This window comes from Balaenoptera musculus, chromosome 7, assembly GCF_009873245.2.
Source record: "Balaenoptera musculus isolate JJ_BM4_2016_0621 chromosome 7, mBalMus1.pri.v3, whole genome shotgun sequence".
NCBI lineage: Eukaryota > Metazoa > Chordata > Mammalia > Artiodactyla > Balaenopteridae > Balaenoptera > Balaenoptera musculus.
Window position 1 is genome coordinate 58405689 of NC_045791.1, and position 16818 is coordinate 58422506.

The following is a 16818-nucleotide window of genomic DNA, read 5'->3' on the forward strand; positions in this document are numbered from 1 at the left end:
AAACTAGATTTCCGTCAAGATTAGGATTCTGGTTATTGAGCAAAAATATTTTATTTGAAAATTCAACTAGTTCTGTCCTTCTCTGGGTTGGAAGGGGAGGAAGAATTACAACTGTGCTTCTAAGATCTCCTTCCAGAAGGAATTTTCTACCTCAAAAATCAAGGACTTCCCTGCAAACGGCAGACAGAGGACAGCACATTATCCTCAAGCTAGTGAACAGGACGGATTTTTCTTCCTAAACGTCCCTTCTGCTCTCTAGTTTGAATTATCAGTAAAATGGCTCGGCTTATCTCTGAAAATAACCTTGTTGACAACCCAAATATGGACTTAAATGCGCTACCTCCACATTTAAGATTTAAGAAGCCCCCAGTAAATGTCAGGAGGTGTCAATGTGTTTGCTGAGATACTTGGTTATTGTTAGTGTTTAACTGCAATTCCCAACCAGCACCAGGCCGCCAGCACCACCATAAATTTTAATGTGATCATGTGCTCGTCTCTTTTCATATGCAGTGAATTCTACAAGATCATAATATTCTATATGAACCCTAGCTGAACCTTAGTGCGACAGGAAGAAAGAACAAGATTTCTAGCAATGATAGTTGTTCATCATTTTATAGTTTTTTGAAAAACTGGACACTGAGCAGCATGGGTCCCTGAATAATATCACCCTAAGCTGAATCCACTCATTCAGTGAATCTTTATTGAGCCCTACAGGATACTGGGCGCGGCCCAAAGTGCTAATGAGTACATTTATGGGATAGTGAAGAATACTGACTCTTAAGGAAACCTGTTTTTCCATATCAGAAATCTGTCAGATTAAATCTGACTAAATCTGTCAGAGCTCATACATCATTTATAAAACCGAAAAACGCCTCTGCAACCTTGGCATCACCACATGCCTTTTTATTTGACAGAATACAAACAAAAGCATGGTCGGTTCCTGTATCTGGTCTACATTGTGCATATAAGAAATGTGCTTATCGTCTTTCATTATGTATGTGCTTGCTGGAATATTTATTCTACAAGCTTCTATAAATAAAGAGAATTTGTATAATTATTCTTGATCTATCTGCAGGTTTTTATTCCCTGTTTTAACCACAAATAGTAACTGGCACTGCAGACTGCATTTATCCGAGGAATTAAAAATATTTGGTAAATTTTAACTACCTAAATATCTCTTTAGAAGCAAAGAATAAGATTGAAGCTTTCATTTTAATATTTGGAATTTCAGGCCAGAGGCTTGTAATAATTTAATAAGTCATTAACAGGATTCCCAGTGAACTAAATTTCCACCGTTTATACATCAAATTGCCTATCCTACAATGCAGTTTGTTCTTTTTCTTTTTAATTTCTAAAGGAACAAAACCTCTTTGTTACCTAAACATGAGGTGGAATACTTTTGCAAAACATGATTATGAATGAATGAATTCATTCATTCATGAATGAATGAATAACTTTATATTCTGTGTCTGAAATTATTTTAGGGTTAAAGGTTGGGAAACCGGTTCTTATACGTATAATTTGCTTGCTCTGTTGTACATCGTGTCATACTTTGCTCATCAATGACACACAAATGTGCATCTTCCCATTCCCAGAGACAATGGGCTTGGAAGAATACACACCCACAGATGTTAGACACATGGAGAGTGCCGTACTATTCACACTAATAGCCTCTGCGGGCAAGGAGGCAGCCCTAATACAGGTCCGTCTTGATAGGAGGGGCTCTTTTCAGACACACTGGCTTTGTTGGTGTCTCTTTTAAGAAAAGAGTGTGGCGTGTGTGTCTCAGTATTTCTTGTCTTAGAAGAAAAGAAGCATTTTCAGGGAATGTTGGTAAGGTCCCCCCCCCCCCGCCCCCCCACCCACTCCTACTTTCCAGGCAACTGGCTGGGAAACTTTGCCTTGGAGTGCCATCTAGAGGAAAATTTCGTGCACATGCGCCATGCTTTCTTGGCTTTGTGACTCAGGCTGAATGAATGAATCCAGGGGTTAATGTATGATGATTTTTTACTTTCATTTTTTGGTTCTAACTCAACACATACAAATGGAATATGAGATAACTAGAATGGAAATAAAATCACTGATGAGAACAAAACAGTGAAAGACCCTAACAGTCTTCAGGAGTACCTGAAGCATTAGTGCCCACTCATGGAGAAAAGTAGGTTATCATTTTGCCACTTTGCCTACTGAGGTCGTATTCCAGAAGTTAGAATTGATGAGGGAATTAAGTTCACTTTTTCTTCCCTGATCAAGTAATATTTGTTATTTCTATAATTATTTTCTTAGTGAAAAAATTCTGATTAACCAGGCTGCCCATGGTCAAGTTGGAGAGGAGACTGCTTGTGTTAGGGACAAACAAAAGTTGACATTTTCAACCTCCTGAAACCCTTAGTCAAGTTCAGCAACATTTAATGAGCAGAAAATAGTATCTTTTCCAGATGTGGCTATTCTATTCAATGTGAGGGAGAAAAAAATAACATTCACCAATGTATTTTTCCCAAAGTCATGTTTTTATTTTGCAACCTCTGCCCACCCTACCCCCCAGCCCCACCCCCAACCAGGAGAACTTTAAGAGTGAATTCTTCTCTTTTTGAGCTAGTATTAATACAAAAACAAAACCCAGACTTTCTCAAACAGTGATACTCTTCAAGGTTGCTGAGTGGACTTGCAAAAACAACTATACTCTTGAAATATTTTGTCAGTAAGAGTACCTCCATTGTGGTTGACATAGTTTGAGAGTTCTGCTGTCTTCAATTTCTCGAAAAGGTTCAAGATTGTCCATATTGTGGAAACATTTACCGAAGAAAACTGGGTATGGATTCCATTTTCTCCTAAGTGTCCACCTGACCCCGAAGCTCTTGCCAGCTTCCCCCATCCCAACTATTTTAAGGCTTGTCGTAAAATCTATCTCTGCTTTTGACATCTCTAACCCTTTGTTGAACAAGGTTCCCGCTTATTTTGGGAATTCACCACAAATCCATATGTTTTCCAAAATAACAGGTTAATAATTTCTTTATTAAATGTCCTCTGTGAGCCATGTACATAAACTCTGCATACAGAAAGTTATTCCTTGTCTACTGAGGTCTGATATGGAAAAGCAAGACGAAAGGGTTTTTTTGGGGTTTTTTTTCATGTAATTTTGGCACTTGAGCAATTAAGGCTCACAGCTCAAAGCATCTTCCTTCCTCACTTGGCTGCTTTCATGGTGTATGTTACAGCGAGACGGGGCCAGTCCAGTTTTTCCAGGTTATTCTCCCTGCTCCTTAAGCAGTTGAGGACCCAAAAAACAAGTCCTTTAGTATAAAAATGAAGACATTTTGGTCTCATCTTCTTATGCTACATGTGCATTTGAGTTCAAGTCAATCCAACACAAATTTGTTGAAAACCTACCAAGTACATGATTGAGTATAGGGTGCTGGTGATGATCTCAACAGATAGATAAATTAAGATTATTGCAGGAACAACAAATTATCTCTTTAGCCTCAAGCTGCTTACTTTATAGGAGAATGAGAGATCTTTAACTTAAAATACACAGCAGAAAGAAAGATGTGTTGTACTAGGCACAGTGCAGAGAAGTAAGTAATTACTGATGATTGCTGATGATTACTGAAATTGATAATTAATGGAAAGCAAAGACTTCACGGGAAAACTGGCATTAGATCAACGCCTTTTAAAGAATGAGTAAAATTTTAGTAGGCAGAGAAGGGGGCAGAACATTTCATGAGGAAGGAACAGAAGTCTTCCTTCATGTGGACCAAAGGAAAATGTCATTTGGAGTTCCTTCTTTTGGGTTTAAATTTTAATCTGGGTGCAAAGATGTAAGGTATTTGAATTTATGTTATGAGAATCCAAAACAGGTCTTCTCTTTTTTGTGTGTGTGGTAAATATGTTTACACACACACATATGGGCACATATATATGTATATGTCACCAGGAGGCCAAAGAAACCAATATATTTAAGCCAGAAACCATTTTACTTGATGATAGCTTAACAGTGTAAGTGCAAATAAAACCAAAACAAGCCTTATTTTTTGCCAGCAAATGGAGGTGAATAGAGGATTTTGTTTCAGTCTTTGCCACAAACATTTCCTTTTAGATTAAATTCCAAGGCTTACGTCTGGCCAGCTGCCCTGGCTGTCTCCATTAAAACAGACTGGCCACATTAACTGAGTTACGGCACCTGGAGCAAAGGTTTGAAGCCTAGTGTACCCCTAAACCCTGAGAGCATTCACTCCTTCTCCTTCCTTCCCGGGGCCTCCCTGGACCTTCTCTCAGATATGCATCTCTCAGGATTCCCGTGTCCCTGGACGTAATGTTCACACACCCCTTCTTTGGCTTTCTACCAGCCTAGAAAGTCTTAACCAGTGGATCTCTTTGTTTAGTCATTCATCCCCATATCCTCTGCAAAAAGATTGCTTTGAAAATCCAAGCATTTCTTTTGTTAAAAAAAACAGTTTCCCAAGATAAAACATTAAAAAGAGACTAAAGCAATCATTCTAAGACTACACCTGCTTCAAGGTGTCAGTGATTTTACAGCCTTAAAGCTCAGAGATCATTGTGAAATATAGACACCCATCACCAGGGTAGGTAAGTTCCAACATAAAATAAGTCACAGGGCAATTTGTCAGAGAAACGGGAACGTGAAGGGGAAGTCTGTATGTAGGTCCTCACAAATGACAGATGACCTTCCATCGTCACCGAACACACTTACAGTTAACATCGCGAACATCAGCTGGCACACGTTGAAGGCATGTCTCCAGTTGTGGTACAGAACCATCCGATAATTTTTCCTTACTGTCAGAAGCCACCTACACAGTGTCTGAAATGGGAAGGGAAAGGTTATGTCAGGAAGTTGTATGTATCTCCGGTGGACCATTACCAAAATGATGTCTTCTGTCTGAGTAACCCTCAACCGTCGAAGTCCTTCCACAAACATCTCACACGATTCTCACGGTAATCCCACCAGGTGTGCAGGGAAAGTATTAACTTCCCCAATTTGTATTTGGGAAACCTGAGGCTCAAAGTGGCTACCATGTTGTTCCAGGTGCACTCCTGGGATCGCCCATGACAGAACATCTTACCTCATAGTCGATTTTAAATTTCTGTACCATCCCCAGCTCCATGAACATCCGAAGAGCAGCCGTGATCATGGCGTCAACGTCGAGAGAAAAGTCATCAAAGTGTATGTCGTTGATGGCAAGTTCTGACACCAAAGGGATGTTGGCTGCCTACAAAAGCAGAAGACATAAGTCAAGCCAAGTTCACCAGCTTTCCCAAACCCTTCATCTTGCTCTCCTCTCCTGCTTATCAGACGTGACACATAAATCAGACCTGACCTGCACTTACACTCTGATACAGCTAAAGTTTGAGCTGGAAATGTCTTTTGTTTCTGAACTGCTAATGCCCCAAGCAAATGAAGGGGGTAGGGGAGAGGGAAGCTAATCTGAAGAAAAAATATACACACTGGATCTAGTCTGCAGAATTTAGAATACAAAGCAGTCTAGTTTACTGAAACTGCAGTCATGCAGTATATTCTGATGCATATTACAGAACACTAAACACAAGAAACATCTGGGCAGCCAGCAGCTGTGAATTTTAATTGCCACTATTCAGGAGAAGGACATGGGAATACACCACTTTGCCTTGTTTCTTGCATCCTTATATCCTGTAGCTGTGTACTTGCTCTTTGTTACACACATGTTCTGCATATTCAGAAAGATGGAAAGGATCAGACAGCACATTTCTAGTGCAAAATGTGTTTCTTAATAGGATAGAGATGTTTGGAGCATATGTTTCATTGAAGGAATAAATTTGCAATATAGTTTAGTGTCATTCTATAAAAACATCACAACGTAATTATAATACTGGTCGTACATATTCAGTGTTTTCAAAACACTCATGTTAAGCAGCTGTCAGTCAGTTGCCCTACACAAACTTAAAGGGCATAAAAAGTCTTTGGGAATAATTATTTTTGCTGGTTTCACTGGGCCACTCTTGGTAAGGGAATCATTTCTATGTTTTCAGATTATCAGGGACCATTCGGTATTCATATTCCTAGTCTATTCACTGGGTGTAAACTACCCAAAGAGTAATTTATGCCCTGGGACCACTTTGGCCGAGCAATGAAATCCAACTCTGCTCACTCTAAGCATCCCAGAAACCACTGAATCAATCCTTCCTTCTCAGCCCCATGCTCCTCCATAGGAGCACACACCTCTAGGCTAAAATCCAAACACTGGTTATTCACCACAACATGGAAGAACAATGAACAAATACATACATTATGGGACAATTTGCCTGCTATTCTGCTGATTGTTTATTTTTGTTAAAAATTAATCAGCTTATCTTTCAGTGAATCATTTTACTATATTAACGTATTTGTAGAATCTAGCTCCTTGGAATGAAAAAGGTAAGGCTTGTGAAATTCAAACACGGTGGTGGTGGAAATAGTCTTTGTGTGTAGGTGTCCTTGTTTGGAGTTCCTGGCCTCATGCGAAGCACTTTTAACACCTTGCTTTTTGCTTTAAAAATAATTTAAAATCAGGGACTTCCCTGGTGGTCCAGTGGCTAAGACTCCACGCTCCCAATGCAGGGGGCCCGGGTTTGATCCCTGGTCAGGGAACTAGATCCTGCGTGCCACAACGAAGACCCAGCACAACCAAATAAATAAAGAAATATTAAAAAAATAATTTAGGGCTTCCCTGGCGGCGCAGTGGTTGAGAATCTGCCTGCCAATGCAGGGGACACGGGTTCGAGCCCTGGTCTGGGAAGATCCCACATGCCGCGGAGCAACTAGCCCCGTGAGCCACAACTACTGAGCCTGCGCGTCTGGAGCCTGTGCTCCGCAACAAGAGAGGCCGCGATAGTGAGAGGCCTGCGCACCGCGATGAAGAGTGGCCCCCACTTGCCGCAACTAGAGAAAGCCCTCGCACAGAAACGAAGACCCAACAGAGCCAAAAATAAATATTAAAAAAAAAATTAATTAATTTAAAAAGTAATAATAATTTAAAATCAAAGTTATACATGCACATAGTTTTAAGAGTAAGTTAGATCTGCAAGGTTAGTTACACACACGTGCATGCGCACAAACACACACACACACTAGCAGAACTCTTCCAGTACCAAAAATTTCCCTTACCTAGAGGCAACCACGTTCAAATCATCTAGATACACTTTTTTTGGGTATTTGGCAAAGTAAGGTGCTTGTGATTTTATTTTTAAATTATTTTCTGATTTAAGCACTATCTACTAACTTCCCCCCATTGAAGATGAAGATGAAGCTGTCTTATACTGTATCTGTCAACCTCTGCTACCTCATACACTATCCCTTCTCACTCCCCAGTATAATAATATAATAACTTGGTTTAGAGCAATATTCAGGGTTTATACTATAATGACTCTGTAAAAGATATTCATAGCTAAGTCATTGCAATTTAGTATGATTACTTTTCCTTTCCTTGACAGCGTTTTGTATTCTCAGAGTTAGTAACTGTCTTCCTTAATGTGCGCTTAGTTTTCTCCATCCTTATCACTAATTCAACCTCAAAACTCTCCACCAATTGTCTAAATCTCATGTGAAAATATTCAGATACTTTGGGTATTCCATCAGTTTTATGAAGAAGTCTCTGTTGGAACTTTCTGAACTGTGATCTGGACTGGCAGCCTTCTCAGCCTGGTATATAGCTTTCATCCTGGATGCTTCTTCACCATAATTTTGGGGGTGTCTTCATCTCTCTTTTATTTCTGTATCCCACATCTTTCTCTTTTCTGGCTCTCTCCTTATTTTGGTGAGACATGTCTTCCAATAGCTTCCCAAGAAAAGGTGTGTGTGCTGGGTAAATTTATGAGAGCTTGCATGTCTGAAATGTCTTCATATTATTGTCACATTTGATTGATAGTTTGTCTAGATATCAATTTCTAGGTTGGAAATCATGCCATTAGAATTTTTAAGGCATTCTCTATTAGCTTTAGATGTTACTTTTGACAAGTCAGAAGCTATTGTGAATCCATTACCTTTGAAAATGACTCCTTCTCCCTCTCTGTTTTTGTAGGATCTTCTTTTTGCTTCCAGAGTTCTGAAATATCATGAAAATGTGCCTAGGTGTGAGTTTATTTTCAATCATAATCCTAGGTACCTGGTGTGCCCTTTAATCTGGAAAAGTGTGTCCTTCAATTCTAGAAAAAATTGAAAAATGCACTCTTTGATGATTTCTTCCCTTCGTTCCTTTTCTGGAATTCCCTTTATTTGACCTTTGGACTGGTTTTTTCTTTTCTCTGTTTCCTCCTATATTTCATTTCTTTTCTTTTTTCTCTACTTTCTAGGAAATATTTTCTCTCCTTATTCTTGATATTTTAATATCACAGTTTTCATTTCTAAGAGCTCTTCTTTTTTGTCTGGGTTTTAAAAAATTTTTTAACAGCACCTTAATTTTGTTTCTTGGATTCAACGTCTCCTCTTATCATTCTGAGGATGTTAATAATTCTATTTAATGTTTTCTTCTCCCTTCAGAGTTTACTTCACTCCCTTCATTTTGTTTTAGTCTCTCTCTTTTTTATTGTGGTTAGAAAACACATAGCATAAATTTATCCTCTTAATTTTTAAGTATTGTTAACTATATTTACATTGTTGTACAACAGATGTCTAGAACATTTTCACCTTGTGTGAATGAAACCCTGTACCCAATGAACAACAACTTCCCATTTCCCCCTCCCTCCTGGCAACCACCATTCTCATTTCTGTCTCTATGAATTTGACTTCTTCAGATACCTCATATAAGTGGAATCATGCGGTACTTGTCCTTTTGTGATTGGCTTATTTCACTTAGAATAATGTCTTCAGGGGCTTCCCTGGTGGCGCAGTGGTTGAGAATCTGCCTGCCAATGCAGGGCACACGGGTTCGTGCCCCGGTCTGGGAAGATCCCACATGCCGCGGAACAACTGGGCCCGTGAGCCACAATTACTGAGCCTGTGCGTCTGGAGCCTGTGCTCCGCAACAAGAGAGGCCGTGATAGTGAGAGGCCCGTGCACCGCGATGAAGAGTGGCCCCCGCTTGCCACAAGTAGAGAAAGCCTTCACACAGAAACGAAGACCCAACACAGCCATAAATAAATAAATAAAATTAAAAAAAAAAAACAGAATAATGTCTTCAGGGTTCATCCATGTTGTACCATATGACAGTATTTCCTTCTTTTCTAAGGCTGAATATTGTTCCATTATATGTATTCACCACAATGGTAAATACATTCTTAATCCACTCGTTGATGGTTTAGCTTCTTTCTCAATCAGCTTATCCTTCCTTAAACATTTTAATATATTTGACTGCTTTAGAGGTATTAGAAGTTTTCCCTAGCTGTGTGGTGATCTTTGGTTTTCAGCCCCCATTTAAAAATGGGGCTCTGAAAGCTTCTATTAGAGCTTCTGGGGGCTTCTCTGAAGAGGGATCTGACTGACCTGTTTCCTTGGGGAAGCTACCGAATGTCTGTATCTTCGGGCCTTTGCTCTTTAGCTACTCAGATTCCCCAGAGAAGAATCTTCTGGGTGTTACAGGGATGGGGATTGGAGGAGCTCAGCATTGGTATATTACTTCATTCAATCCCCTTGTTTCCAGCCTGTATTCCTATCCTCAAGCTCTGCACTGCTGTCCCCCTATCCCAAAGACCTGCTATCATACCCGCTTCAGAGGATAAGCCTCCAGTCTTTATGGAGTGGATGTGTGGGATGAAGGATCTGGAGATCTAACTGCTTCTTAGATTCTCCATTTTCTTGTTTATAGCCCTACCTTCATCCCTATTTCCAAAGGTACTTAATTAGCCAATTCCTGAGCTATTTGGGGGAGAGGGGTCTTGGCATAAATCTGTTTACCTCTCAGCTTTTCCCACTTAGCTTATTTTGGCTTTCTTGGGTTTGCTGAATTAATATTCATCCATCTGTTTTCTAGCTTTCAAAATTTTGTCATGGTTAAATCCCTTCCCAACTTCTTTATCTTTGAGAATTTATGCCTTTAAAAAAGTCCCTTTATTGTTGTTTTAGTGGGGCTTAAGGAAGGAATAAAAGAAAATGAGTGTGTTTACTCTACCATCTTTATCTAGAAATCATTGAAATTATCTTTATTAAATGGTGCCTTAAATGATCAGCTTGGAGAACGCAGAGGTAATCCAGCCTTTGGATTTAGCCCCTTTGTTTCTGTGTGCATGGCCTGGCTGCAACCACGTAGACCTCTTTCTCTAGTTCTGTGTCCCCATGTGTTCACTTGTGTCATCCTGACGTCGCTTATTAGGCTGTAAAAATCTCAGAGGCAGATGGCATGCTTCTTTCCCTTAGGGAAGCTCCAGAATGACTCTCTACTTCCATCACATGTTTCAGGGTTTTGCATACAGAGAATGCCATGTACTTAGACTGTTCTGTGCTTGTTGTAATTTGTTCAAATTCAAACTCAAATACAACTGGAAAACCACTTCCCAAGAGGGTAGAAGCCTTGTCCCAGAAGACACAAGTCTTTCTGGTTTCAGGAGAGGAGTTTGGTTCTGCTTTGGCAACCCTCTTACAGCTTGTCGCCAAAGAGCAGAAATGGCGATGGAGACTGCATTGCTGCTCTCCAGGTGCCCGTCTAGTGGATTATTAATAGCATATTCCCTGATGCCATTATAAATCCTCTACCCTTCAAAGGCACTAAATTCGCTTAATTATCTTAAAAATTAAAGAATATAGGCATTTTTTCATTATGAAATGTTAATGGAAAGGAAATAAGAACATTAGGTTGAAAAATGTAAGATGACCTCTGGTTCACCAAGACCCATCCTTATTGACCTTGTCTTTTTTCCCCTACTAGGTTGATTGATCCACAGTTAAATCATACCAGTCTACAGATCATCCTGAGCCCTGTCGTAAACCCTTGCTGACACTTGTAGGTGCAGAGAAAGTCCCAAGCCTTTCAGGAATGACCATTTTCAGCTATTTTGAGAAGTATGGATAGTTTTCATCTACATTCCTGGGTTCAAGAGCAGTTTCTGGAGAAATCTATGAAGAATAAAGAGTAGTGTGTGTCCTCTGGAGGTGCACATGGAGGTCTAGTCTGCAAAAGATTTGAGAAGAGCATCCCCAAATTTTCTTGTTATAGAGCCATATGCACCCCATCTCTTCTGATAGGTAGAGAATGGGGTCACATCTTCCAAAGCTATAACTACTCTAGCCATAGGATATTAACAAAACAAATCAAAGTCAATTTCTCCAAGTGTCAGTCTTCAACTTTTAAATATTTATAAGGTACCATATACCTAAATCAAAGAGGAGTGCTACAGTCCAAAATAACTACTGAATTAATAGCCAGGAAATAACATTTGGATAAAAGAACCATTTACTTTATTGTAACAATAAACGAAAACACAGAATTATGAGTCCTGGAGCTAATTTGAATAATGTTCAAGAAGTGGGACTCTAGCTGTCTGGGGGTACCTGATACCCTTTGACCATTCCTCTTCTTTGTTTGGGTCTTAATAGTTAAGTGGTTATCAAAGGGAGTCATAAAACTGTCTCCTCTAAAACTGAAAAGGTAGCTTTACAAAGAGGCTATAAAATGTTAAAATACTATCCTGGATCCCTTAACACAAGAGTATTACATTTTGTGATGCTCAGAAAATGGGAAGAAACAACAAAGTGGGTGGTGGTCCAGCCCTAGAAATTCAAAGGAGAACTGTGTTGCCAATCCAACCCACTCACCCACTAAGCCCTCTGGACCAAAGGATTCTGGGATGAATGGAATAATGAAGACAGGACACTGTGCTGAGGTGATGTGGAAGGGACTGTGAAGTTGTGTTTTGCCAGCACTGTTTTAGCACTTACTACATACATGCCAGACACTCTTCTAGCACTTTATGTGTATTAACTCATTTGATTTCCACAGGGACCCTAAGAGGTAAGGAATATTTCTAATCCCATGTTATAGATGAGCCAACTGAAACAGATGAGAGACAATTTGTTCAAATTTGCATTGTTGTGATTGGCAGAGTTGGATTTGAACCTGAGGAGTCTGGTTCTAGACCCTGGCGCCTAAGCACTATATTGCCTCTAAAAGCAGACTGCTGCCAAGTCGAAGGGTTTCCCATGCCCGCATTATGCAGCTAACTTGGGTGCACCGTGAGCAGTGTTTGTGATTCCCAGATGACTAGCCTGTTGATCCATTTTTTATGATGGGCAGCCTGGATCCATTTGAAGGGACAATGTTTTGATCTGTACTTATTTGAATCCATTTGGGGGAAGTCTCTAAACTTGCAACTGATTTTGGAATAAGCTCCAGTTGTTAGCTTTGTTTTGATTACTGTGAACACAGAATCAGCTCAATACTCCCAAGACTATCCTGCAAAAAATAACTTCTCCTCTGAGGGAGCAGAGGCAGACTTCAGGCAAATGACCTTAGCTCAGACTCGCCAGCACAGCATTGATGGGACTCTAATATCACCCTTGGCTGGACAAGATAACTTAGTAAAATAAGGGAAGCAGCAAGCAGGTGATACGGTGGGGAGGAGAGCAGGGAGATGAGGGATCCTTCTGTCTGGATGGGATTCTGTGAAGGTTTCTCTTGTATAGTTGGGACACAGCTGAGATATGCTTAAAACACACACACACTCAGGCTTTAGAGGGACCAGTAGTACTACAAGTAGTCGTTTAGATAGCACACAGGCTCCTGCCCAGTGGTGAAGGGTGAAATTTTAACTAATTTCTATTCCTCCTCAAGAAAGGAGGACACAAGTCCTTTTGAATCTCAGTACAAGTTTGCTTACCTACACCAACTTCCGAACAGGGAAAGCTGGGATACTTAGGTGGCTCACAGATTTATCCAAGACATGTGAAACATGGGAAAGATACAGAATTCCAAAAAGAGGGAGCAATAAAGCTTCAGTAGTGCACCGTCAGTTGACCAAGAATATGCTGGCCCAGCACATTCTCAGGCTACACCAGTTCACTCAACCTATGCACAACACAGAAGCTGCAAAAGGCTGGGAAGCCACCTGGTGGTGTGTGTGGCAGTGATGTGAAGATCTGAGTCCTCCTCGTGTTCTTGGGGCCAGGCATACAACAATGCCATAGTCAACCTCTGCAGTTCATGGGCTAGATTTATATATAGAAGCAGTAAAACTTAGAACCTAAGAGTGAATATAAATGTCTAAGAACTGTGAAGAAATATTTTTTTAAAAGAATTATAAGGCCTTATTCTATCTCATATTAAAATAAATAATAAACATAGTATACGTTTTTATGTTAAAACTTAGACTTTATCCCTTTAATTCAGCCGATACCATTTTTACCATGTCACTCCCTCTTTAAATGCCTTTCAGGACTCATTGTGGCTTGCTGAAGGAAGTAAAATTCCTTAGCTTGGTATCCAAGGCTCTTCATAAACTGGTTCTACATTGCCCATCCAGTGTTACCATCTTCTAGTCTTCCACGGATGCATCAGGATGGGCAATTTATTATCCTTTTCCTCATCTCTCCCTCTGTGGTTGCAGATTATTCTACCCCTCCACCCACAGGGTTTGACTTCTTCCTTACTCTGCCAATTGAAATTCAAGTCCCATTTTCTGTACAAGCTCATTCCCATTCATCCATTCCTTCTTATTTTTTTTTAAATATCTTTATTGGAGTATAACTGCTTTACAATGGTGTGTTAGTTTCTGCTGTATAACAAAGTGAACGAGCTACACGTATACATATATCCCCATATCCCCTCCATCTGTGTCTCCCTCCCACCCTCCCGATCCCACCCCTCTAGGTGGACACAAAGCACCGAGCTGATCTCCCTGTGCTATGCGGCTGCTTCCCACTAGCTATCTATTTTACATTTGGTAGTGTATATATGTCCATGCCACTCTCTCACTTTGTCCCAGCTTACGCTTCCCCCTCCCCGTGTCCTCAAGTCCATTCTCTACATTTGTGTCCTTATTCCTGTCCTGCCCCTAGGTTCTTCAGAACCATTTTTTTTTTAGATTCCTTATATATGTGTTAGTATATGGTATTTGTTTTTCTCTTTCTGACTTACTTCACTCTGTATGACAGTCTCTAGGTCCATCCACCTCACTACAAATAACTCAATTTCGTTTCTTTTTATGGCTGAGTAATATTCCACTGTATATATGTGCCACACCTTCTTTATCCATTCATCTGTCAATGGACACTTAGGTTGCTTCCATGTCCTCCTGGTTATTGTAAACAGAGATGCAATGAACACTGTGGTACATGACTCTTTATAAATTATGGTTTTCTCAGGGTATATGCCCAGTAGTGGGACTGTTGAGTCATATGGTAGTTCTATTTTTAGTTTTTTAAGGAAATTCAATACTGTTCTCCATAGTGACTGTATCAATTTACATTCCTACCAACACTGCAAGAGGGTTCCCTTTTGTCCACACCCTCTCCAGCATTTGCTGTTTGTAGGTTTTTTGATGATGGCCATTCTGACTGCTGTGAGGTGATACCTCATTGTAGTTTTGATTTGCATTTCTCTAATGATTGGTGATGTTGAGCATCCTTTCATGTGTTTGTTGGCAAACTGTATATCTTCTTTGGAGAAATGTCTATTTAGATCTTCTGCCCATTTTTGGATTCGGTAGTTTGTTTCTTTGATGTTGGGCTGCATGAGTTGCTCATATATTTTGGAGATTAATCCTTTGTCAGATGCTTCGTTTGCAAATATTTTCTCCCATTCTGAGGGTTGTCTTTTCGTTTTGTTTATGGTTTCCTTTGCTCTGCAAAAGCTTTTAAGTTTCATTAGGTCCCATTTGTTTATTTTTCTTTTTATTTCCATTTCTCTAGGGGGTGGATCAAAAAGGATCTTGCTGTGATTTATGGCATAGAGTGTTCTGCCTATGTTTTCCTCTAAGAGTTTTATAGTGTGTGGTCTTACATTTAGGTCTTTAATCCATTTTGAGTTTATTTTTGTGTATGGTGTTAGGGAGTGTTCGAATTTCATTCTTTTCCATGTAGCTGTCCAGTTTTCTCAGCACCACTTATTGAAGAGGCTGTCTTTTCTCCATCGTATATTCTTGCCTCTTTTATCAAACTTCAGGTGACCATATGTGTGTGGGTTTATCTCTGGGCTTTCTCTCCTGTTCCATTGATCTATATTTCTGTTTTTGTGCCAGCACCATACTGTCTTGGTTACTGTAGCTTTTTAGTATAGTCTGAAGGCAGGGAGCCTGATTCCGTTTTTCTTTCTCAAGGTTGCTTTGGTTATTCAGGGTCTTTTGTGTTTCCATACAAATTGTGAAATTTTTTGTTCTAGTTCTGTGAAAAAGGCCACTGGTAGTTTGATAGGGATTGCATGAATCTGTAGATTGCTTGGGGTAGTAGAGTCATTTTCAAAATGTTGATTCTTCCAATCCAAGAACATGGTATTTCTCTCCATCTGTTTGGATCATCTTTAATTTCTTTTATCAGTGTCTTATAGTTTTCTGCATACAGGTCTTTTGTCTCCTTAGGTAGGTTTATTTCTAGGTATTTTATTCTTTTTGTTGCAGTGGTAAATGGGAGTGTTTCCTTAATTTCTCTTTCAGACTTTTCATCATTAGTGTATAGGAATGCAAGAGATTTCTGTGCATTAAATTTGTATCCTGCTACTTTACCAAATTCATTGATTAGCTCTAGAAGTTTTCTGGTAGCATTTTTAGGATTCTCTATGTATAGTACCATGTCATCTGCAAACAGTGACAGTTTTACTTCTTCTCTTCTGATTTGGATTCCTTTAATTTCTTCTTCTTCTCTAATTGCTGTGGCTAAAACTTCCAAAACTATGTTGAATACTAGTGGTGAGACTAGGCAACTTTGTCTTCTTCCTGATCTTAGTGGAAATGGTTTCAGTTTTTCACCATTGAGAATGATGTTAGCTGTGGGTTTGTCATATATGGCCTGTATTATGTTGAGGTAAGTTCTCTCTATGCCTACTTTCTGGAGGGTTTTTATCATAAATGGGTGCTGAATTTTGTGGGAAGCTTTTTCCGCACCTATTGAAATGATCATATGGTTTTTATTCTTCAGTTTGTTAATATGGTTTATCACATTGATTAATTTGCATATATGGAAGAATCCTTGCATTCCTGGGATAATGGTATATTACCTTTTTAATGGGCTGTTGGATTCTGTTTGCTAGTATTTTGTTGAGGATTTTTGCATCTATGTTCATCAGTGATATTGGCCTGTAGTTTTCTTTCTTTGTGACATCTTTGTCTGGTTTTGAGATCAGGGCGATGGTAGCCTCATAGAATGAGTTTGGGAGTGTTCCTCCCTCTGCTACATTTTGGAGGAGTTTGAGAAGGAAAGGTGTTAGCTCTTCTCTAAATGTTTGATAGAAGTCACCTGTGAAGCCATCTGGTCCCGGCCTTTTGTTTGTTGGAAGATTTTTTTTTTTTAATTATTTTTTAAATTTTTGCCTGTGTTGGGTCTTCGTTTCTGTGCGAGGGCTTTCTCTAGTTGCGGCAAGCGGGGGCCACTCTTCATCACGATGCGCGGGCCTCTCCCTATCGCGGCCTCTCTTGTTGCAGAGCACAGGCTCCAGACGCGCAGGCTCAGTAGTTGTGGCTCACGGGCCCAGTTGCTCCGCGGCATGTGGGATCTTCCCAGACCAGGGCTCGAACCCGTGTCCCCTGCATTGGCAGGCAGATTGTCAACCACTGCGCCACCAGGGAAGCCCCTTGTTGGAAGATTTTTAATCACAGTTTCAATTTCAGTGCTTGTGATTGGTCTGTTTATATTTTCTATTTCTTCCTGGTTCAGTATCGGAAGGATGTGCTTTTCTAAGAACTTGTCCATTTCTTCCAGGTTGTCCAGTT

General features: G+C 39.9%; 1 protein-coding gene across 1 annotated transcript in view; it reads right to left on the reverse strand.

Moving 5' to 3' along the window:
* Positions 1–16818, reverse strand: part of PDE11A (phosphodiesterase 11A) — a 434307-nt gene that overhangs the window by 84221 nt on the left and 333268 nt on the right. The window contains exons 11-12 of the mRNA XM_036858971.1: positions 5082–5228; positions 4712–4819 (exon numbers count right to left, since the gene is read on the reverse strand). Coding sequence (XP_036714866.1) covers positions 4712–4819; positions 5082–5228 — 255 coding nt within the window. The remainder of the gene's footprint in view (positions 1–4711; positions 4820–5081; positions 5229–16818) is intronic.